The following is an 8663-nucleotide window of genomic DNA, read 5'->3' as shown; positions in this document are numbered from 1 at the left end:
GGAGGTGAAATTTCTGAACCAAGTAGCCTTGGTGTTCAGGTGTGGTTTTGCCCTTCCTTCAGTGAAATTCTCTCACTTTCCTGTTTTGCAGATGGGACACAAAAGCAGAGCTCCTATTAGCACACATTTACAAATTCAATCTCTTCTCTCTCTGTCCAAGTGCCAAAGCTTTCCTAATAGTTTTCCTTAGGTAAGACTTCATCACCAAATTAAAATGAAGCAATATGACAAGTTAGTAGAATATATTTGTTTAGTTTCATCACAAAAACCACATACTTGTTTAGGCCAATTTTCTTTTTATTAATAATATAAGGTTCTGTAATCTCTTAACATTACAACTGAAGTTTTACAGTTAATCTCACACTAAAATGACAAACACTGTTTGGCTTTATTTGCAGAAAATTAAATTACAACCTTGATAAACACACATTTCCAAGATTGAGAAGCAATTTGTGTTTTCTGGATTTCAGTGCTAATGTATCCCTGCCTTTGAGATTTGTTTCAGTTAATTAACATTGCTACAGAAGAACTATTTGGCCTGGCCTCTGTTCACAGCTGTAAGGCAAAGATGACATCTCTAACTTAACCAATATACTATGAGTCAAATCAAGACATGTTTTTCTTTGACTGCAAGATTTAGATCCTGGATCAACTTCTAACAGATTTGCTTCTTTCCCCTCAAAACTTCTATAAAGGTCTCTCCAATGTAAACATATTTTACAGTCAAACCATAGCCACTCTGCACCTTTCCTCCTTCAAAGGGAGCAGAAGCTATGTAATTGGAAGTAATTACAAGCTTAATTTAAACTGCTTGTAACTTACATATGGCCAAAATAGTCAAGCAAATGCAAAAGTCACGTGTTAGGCATCGGCACTTCTGATCTGCATGGATCGAACTCCATCTCTGAACAGGCTGCAGCTACAGGAAGTGAAGTCTATAGAAAGTAGAGATACAGAAGAAAGAGTGGTGGAAGACTGTAGAATCAGTGAAAGTAAGATTTCATTTAAATGTTGAATGATTTGTGTGTATCTAGGTCTTCTGAACTTGCATTACATTTTTTTTTTATTTTCACTAGGAATTTAAAAGTGAAGTTAAAGACAGTAATACATGTTTCAGCTGTAGTTTCACTAAGCTCTGACGGGTTCATAAGACAGAGAAATACTTAGGAAGACAGTAACAGGGCAGCCAGTAGAAAAAAAAATCCATTACATTTGTAGTTAATCTTTTCCTCAGAGCTATCCAGTGACAGTGCTTTGAGACCTTAGAGCCTGTTATTTCACTTTTCCATATGACAGTTGACATACAGTAAAAATCTTTACTACGTTTTAAATCACTTCAGAAGTCGAGGCTATTTAAACGTTAGAGAGTATAAGGAGATTTTACCTGTGTACTTTCAATACAAAAAAAGAGATGAGCAAACCACAGTGAGAAAATTAAAAAATGGGAAGGACATTGTAGAGCTGTGTTGTACTTTAGTCAAAATCTTAAGAGACCAGTATTAACTAAGCTATGAGTACTTGTTCTAGTTCTCTTTGTGCTGTCATTCTGCAAAAAAGCTTCACATACTTTCCTTCAAAATTAATTCTTCGTAGTTAGACATAAACTTTCATTGAGGCACATAAACACCCTTCATATTTACCAGCTTCTAGAAAGGTCTCCACTTCAGAGCAATACAAGTCATCAGCAATACACCAGCTGTGTATCACCACTGTGCAGCAGGTGAGATGAGGGAGTGCTCTGCACAAAAACGTGCAGATTCACTTTGCTGAGACACCTTTGTGTACTTAAGGAACACTTAACCACAGTGTGAAGGCTCAGTTTCCTAAAACAGACTACACCTATTGTTTTAGTTACTTCTGAAATATGAACTCTGTGGGAGAGAAAAAAATTATATATTTTTATGTTGAAATGTTGTGAGACAAAGACCATTCAAAATTAAATGTAGCTGCATTATAAGTACCACATGAACATTCTGCCTTACGACCTGCAGATCATAAAAAAGTTTAAATACCTCGACAGCATGCATTTTTAAAGTGATGTTTTGAGTGTTCATGTTTTTCAGTAATTTTAAGTACAGCATTGAAATTAGTCTTTAAACAAGTTCAGAGTTTCTGATATGCAGTATATTTTCAAGCACTTCATACTCTTTTTGGTATATTACCAAAACTGAGAGCTAATGAGACAGTATTCTAAAATAGTTTAAAAACAAAAATGCAATTTATCTTTTTCTCCTCATTAAGGGCACTACCAATACAAAAGGTGTCCAAATTGACACTACAGAGCTGTGAAGCAGTTGGCTAGAGAGACAGTGTCCTCAAAGGATAGTCTGTATTTCTTCTATCCTAAGCATTTACATTAATTATCAAAAAATTGGATAATTTGCTTTAAGAAAGAACCCACCTTAAAAATGGATCATGAGTACTGACAAATACTTTTAGTTTATTTAGTTTCAATGTAAAAATGCTTACTCTCACATGATACTGATCAAGAAAATATTTAATTTTCATAAAGTTCAATGGACAATTAAAATTGTTGCTACTTGTGAAGTAAATAAATGATTCATAAAGGCCATAGGAAACTGTACAAAACTTAAATGGGAAATCTCACTTCCAGGATAACATTAGGTTGTGTTTTATTAAACTGTTGAGACTGTTTCAAAAGACAGTGCTGGGCAGTTTCATTTGAATAGCCAAAACTTTTTTTTTTAACTGATAAAGGTATTTTGCATCTATGCAAAACAAACAAAACAGGAACAAAAACTATACACACTAGGACTGAAGTACAGATGAACGCAAAATTTTGTTACAAACCTGTTTTCAACATACAGTGAGAAATGTCCATTGTACAAAACTAGTGACTGACCTACAATTAATTTAAGATTATCCCAGCAATGCAAATACAACTCAGAACGGTTCAACTGTGTATAATTTTCAAGTAGTACTACAGTGAGAGACTACTGAGTTTTTAGTAATTTGGCTTACACTGTCTCTTTTGATCAAAGCCTATATTTGTACTCTTAAGTATTTGCTGGTTACAAGTCTGTTACATGCTTAATCCTTCAGTACAGTGAGGTACTCCTTGGTGTTCCCTCACCTGTCTCTTAGCAGCTTTCCTTTAGCAAGAGGCTGGGTTGAGCAGCTGCTTCTGTAGAAAACAGAGTTGTCAGTCTTTGTCCTCCTTGCAGTGGATGCTTTAAGTAAGAAACATCTGGCAGTATCCAGCATTGAAAATACTGTCAGCTGTGTTACACCGAACTTGGAAAACAAATCTGCATTTCCTGGTGGGTACTTCGTGCCCAGTGGGTTAAGAGCATTGTAAGTAAAAGTCCATAAACATTAACAGTGATGTTTATACTTTATTGGGGGGAGAGGGAAGGGAGTAGCAAAAAAGCAATGTAAATTACTAGTTTTTAAAGTTTAATCTATGTTATATTTGATTACTGGGATATCAATACAATAAAGTGGAGGAATTTCAACTGTAATTTTTAATTTTTAGTACATCATTTGTGCAGGGCTTTATAAAAGATTTTTGTTTCCAAAGATATTATTGGGATCCACATATTCTTTAACAGATCTCAGCATTCCCAAGCCAACATCAGAGATGCTCTCCTTCATCCAGCGCTTCCGCAATTTGCCTACTGGAAAAACAAAAACAAAGTGTTTCAATATATGGCAGGATTCAAGGAGCCAATCAATCTTGCGAACATGAATGAATAAACACTGTGTGATAAATGCTTTTATTCAAAAATGAGAAATGTTTTGCTTTATTTGATTTATTGAGCCCACCAGACTATCAAGCTCATTAAGCTCAGCATACTCCCAGAGGAAGACTGTGTTCCACACTGTCTACTTTCTTTAGAAACTATGAAATTTAGATGAAGCTTAGGCTGAAATCACATGTTCTATTAAGACGGGGAATCAGCATAAGTTTTAAAAAGCCACAAACTAATTTTAACTAGGAAACTGTAGAGGAGATTACTAAAAAGCAGAATCCTACATTTCTTAATCTCTTTAAACTGAAAACGTAACTCAGTCATCCAGCTTAAACCAGTATTGGTTTAAATAGCAAAAAAATGTTTCCTATAAAGAAGGCTTAATAATTAATTCAAAAACTTCTATGCTGGCTGGTAATTGCTCAATACCATTACACAAGAGCTTTGTTTTCCATGTAAAAATATTCACTACCTATAACAAATACAAAATAAAACTGAAACAGTCTTTTAAAAACTCATTTCACTAAATTCTCACAATAGTCCTGTTAAATAGCTGAGTGTTCACATACTAATCAACAAAATGGTCAACTCTAATTAACAAATAATTCAAAACTAGGGACATTTTTTCATTAAACACAGTCTAGCGTTTAACTTGTCAGCCTGAAATGCAACCCATTCGTCAGTATGATACAATATAGTAAAGGTTTGAGAGACAGAGGCTTTAAGAGCATTTGAAGCTAAATTCAAGCCATCTTTTGTGCCCTGTTTTCAGGGTAACCATCAAACTGTCATCAGAATAATAAATTACAGGGACACCTCTGGGGAACAGAATATATTTGTTTATACCTTAAGGAATACGGGCCACTCACAATGCCAACAGAAAAAGCAAATAACGTGAGACAGAACAAAATTTGCAGTTTGCTAGAAAACAACTATTAGCGGCGTGTGTGTCAAGAGCAAAGACCACAACTGAAGGACAAAAGAATTTGTTATGTGATAGGAACTGCGCTATGTTTTGTGGACCCAGCTCAGGAAAAAATCCCCATCTGTAAATATACTATCACTACAATGCAACTGTCTGAGCAAGCTGATGTGGTTGAATTTTACCTCGGAAAACTTTAATACAAATTCTACAAAAAAATCCAAAGCATGGATGTGGCCTGACCATCACCTTAAGTCACTCACTGGCTCTTACACAAGCAGCTGAAGAACAGTCATTACTATTCTCAACTGTTATCTGTAATACAGTTTCAGTGAATGTGTTCTGTGGTTATGGATGTAATTGTCCTGAAAAGACTGCAAACAACTGCTCCAACAAGATGGAGCACATTAGAATCACAGCAGGATGCCCAACAGCTAGCATGCCTGCCTCTTTTACACCTCCAGTAATAATGTAATTCCACAAGGAACTGAACTACTGTCTGAGCAGCACCAAACAGTCGTTGCATATTTAATGAAGTCGCTCACCAAGTGCTGGAAAACAGAAGGTGCTTGGAGTGCATCATTAGTTCTGTCAAAGTGATAATTTACACATCTATCTTGTCAAATTTTCTATGGTTTATACTTTTGAGATAATAAATCTAACATACATCTGACTAGTGAACTGGAAAGAAAAAAAGCTGTACTACAGTTACCAGCAGTCCTTCACAAACATGCTCGACGCAAAGATTTTAACCCTTTATAACAGCAAAGTTGATCCCCTGCTCCTACTGTTCACGTCAATAAGATATACATGGATTTTTCAACTAGTCAAGTTTTAATATTAGAGTTAAAAAGTATTGAAGCAACCTCTCAGAATTCTAAGCTGATTCATCAGATAAAATGGAACGGAGACCAAGTGAAGGAAAGGCCCTATGCAGATGAGAGCAGCACTTAAAAAAGTAATTTATATATTGTTTCACTTCAGGTTAGTTCTGCACTATAAATATTCTCTTCCTCCTCTCCCACAGCTTCAATTCCCAATTAGCTTCAAGGATGAGAATTGGAAAGGAGGAAGAAAATGCCATAATAGTAAAAGAAGTTACTGTGAACATAAAAGTAATTCCAAGTGACAAAGTTGCTTACCTCCACTCTAAGACTGGCCAAACAGCTTTGAGCCAAGGAAGCCTTAACTTCCCTAACAAAAAGGTCTCAGTTAAACCTTATCACAGACTAGGGAAAACCAACTTCCCACCTCTAGCCTAGAGAAAGTAGACTTTTAGTTTTAGCCCTACATGATGCCATTTGTCTAGAACTGACATGAGACAGTGCACAGAACCAGAACTGATACAAGCATCTAGCACTTAAAGGCTTTCAGCAAAATATGCTTTTCTCAATTAAAAAATGAGATCCAAATCGCTTGATTCTATATGCTACACCATAAACTTATTAATAAGGTTCTCAAATCAAAATAACATTGTACAATCAATTTCTAGTAGCTCAGAATGTTACTACTTGCCAACTCAGCTACACACACAGTTCTTGTTGCCCCAACTGGAAACAAACACAGCCCTCCCTTCTTGCATCTTCTCCTCTGAAGACACTAGATCTTGCACCTGAGGAGAGGGTGTCAAGAGGATGGAGCCAGGCTCTTCTCAGTGGTGCCAAGCAATAGGGCAAGAGGCAATGGGCAGATACTGATGCACAGGAAGTTTCACCTGAACATGAGGAAGGACTTCTTTACTGTGTGGGTCACCATGCACTGGAACAGACTGACGAGAGGTTGCACAATCTCCCTCACTGAAGATATTCAAGAACTCCTTCAATGCAATCCTGTGCAATGTGCTCTAGGATAACCCTGCTTGAGCAGGGAAAGTGGACCACTGTGGTCCCTTCCAACCTGACCCATTCTGTGATTCTGCGATTTTAATTATCCAATGTGAAGTACAACAGAATTAGTTTTCAAGTTTTACAAGTGGCAAGTGGCCTTTTCCTGAGGTGTGCTGAGCAGCCTAATAATGCCTTAAAACATTCACTGCCAGGAAGCCAGAAATCTCCAATCTGAACTCCAGCCTATTACATACCGTACAAACACTCCGGCATGGCAGAGAGCCTACTTCACACAAGGCACTTCAGATCACATAGCCAAGAAGCTTGTTTAGTAGCAACTCTAGACAGTCCAACACCAATATTATTTTAAATTTTTTATCTATCATTCTAGTCCATGTATGAAAGAGAAAAACATGAACTGGCTAAGTAACGTTTTCCCAGCTCTGACACATGCTGGTCCAGCCCTTAGCTGGTTTCACTGGAAAAGCTGTTCAACCTTCCATTGCCCTTTTCACTTGATCATTTTCGAAAAATGTGTCTAGATGGCTACAAAAGTCTGGCTGCTAAAAATGGAGCTAGCAAACAGCAGGCAGCAATTGTTTTTCTCATTTTTGGAATAGGAAGTACTAGGGCACACGTGAACAGTCTTGTAAGGAAAGTTTTCATAGAGCTGACTGAGTCCAGGAATTAGTCTACACCTATGCAGAGTATAAATTTATAGCATTGTGGTCCCAGTGGAAATGGGCTCTATGGCACTGCACCTGGCTCTAGACTTCCTCTGCTTCAGCCCTTTCAACTTGAAGAGGTAGTTACTGCATAACAATAGCTTTGCAAAAGGAGCAGCAGTGACAGGTCCTAAGAAGGATGGAGCTCTTCCAGCTGTTGCATGCTCTTCCTGAAGCTAGTAGTCTCTACAGGAAACAGCTCTCTGCTCCTAGAAATTAACACGTTATTACTCTTCCAGGGAGAACTCTGCAATACTGAGAAAGGTTGGTGCACTACTCTAATACACGGTAGCACTGGAGTATATTGGACCAGTGCACATCAAGTCTCCTATATCAGTAACACCATCACCACATCATCTTGCACATTTTTGCTCGGTATCTTAGAATCATAGAATCATAGAATTAACTGGGTTGGAAGAGACCTCTGAGATCATCAAGTCCAACCCTTGATCCAACCCCACTGTGATTACTAGATCATGGCACTCAGTGCCACATCCAGCCTCATCTTAAAAACCTCCAGGGACAGTGAATCCACCACCTCTCTGGGCAGGCCATTCCAGTGCCTGATCAAATGTGATCTTAACATCTTAAATACTTTCAAGTTCTCTGTTGATGAGTCAGAAAGTCCCTTGCTTTTTTTTTTCAAAAAGGTACTGAAGATGACTATTCGATTAAGACTTTCAACAGACCAAGGAGGAAAATATAACTGTGTTATTATATTATTTCACATAAAGTTACTCCATGTCTGACAAATGTCACAGTTTCAACTCATTCTAATGAGTAGAGAAAGCTCTATCATGATCATACTGCAGTGCTTAACCTAAGGTTAGAAATACTTTTCCTGTTCAGAAAAGAATGTGTTCAACTCCCCCCAAAAAGGAATTTTATCATTTCAGATTTTGTAGTTTGTGTGGGTTAGTTACTGCAGTGTACAACTTAAGCCACAGCTTCTTACTGTTGCCAAAGTACTGCAATGTCAAACATGCACTTGAACGCAAATGAGATGTAGGGTTGTTTGGTTTTTCCTTTGTTTTCTTTTTGGGGTTTTTTGGGTTTGTTTGGATTTGGTTGCGGGTTTTTTAGTGTTGTGGGGTTTTTTCCTTTTTTTTCCCCTATATAAACTGCCATAGCTATAGCTAAACCTGTGCAGTGTGGGCTACATAGTTAACCTTTACTCTAGTCAATCTGTCTGGAAAGGAAAAGAAAATTAGTTCTATTATGTTAAATGGCTAAATGGGGCTATTTTCCTCCACTCCACAATCTGATAATTGTTTTCTTAAGTAATCAGTTTTAGTTAAAACAATTCCTGAAAGGGAAACAATGTATCATTAATTTTTACCCTGTTCTTTAGTTTTACACGGGTCCTTAGCTTGGTAATACGAAAGGGATCTGGTCCAAATGCAACCATCTCCCTTCTGGTGCTGTACCCCAAAGAGATTATAGTTGTGTTTATATACCAGTCATACCTAATCAGCAC

General features: G+C 37.2%; 1 protein-coding gene across 1 annotated transcript in view; it reads right to left on the bottom strand.

Annotated features, from left to right (window-relative positions):
- Nucleotides 1–273: 273 nt before the first annotated feature.
- AGPS (alkylglycerone phosphate synthase) overlaps nt 274–8663 on the bottom strand; it is a 53672-nt gene continuing 45282 nt past the window's right edge. The window contains exon 20 of the mRNA XM_027896702.1: nt 274–3638. Coding sequence (XP_027752503.1) covers nt 3517–3638 — 122 coding nt within the window. The 3' untranslated portion in view covers nt 274–3516. The remainder of the gene's footprint in view (nt 3639–8663) is intronic.

This window comes from Empidonax traillii, unplaced genomic scaffold (genome assembly GCF_003031625.1).
Source record: "Empidonax traillii isolate 1590-97213 ecotype Southwest subspecies unplaced genomic scaffold, ASM303162v1 scaffold513:size879593, whole genome shotgun sequence".
NCBI classification, from domain to species: Eukaryota; Metazoa; Chordata; class Aves; order Passeriformes; family Tyrannidae; genus Empidonax; species Empidonax traillii.
Note: the sequence above shows the minus strand (reverse complement) of the source record. Positions and strands in the feature narration are given on the sequence as shown.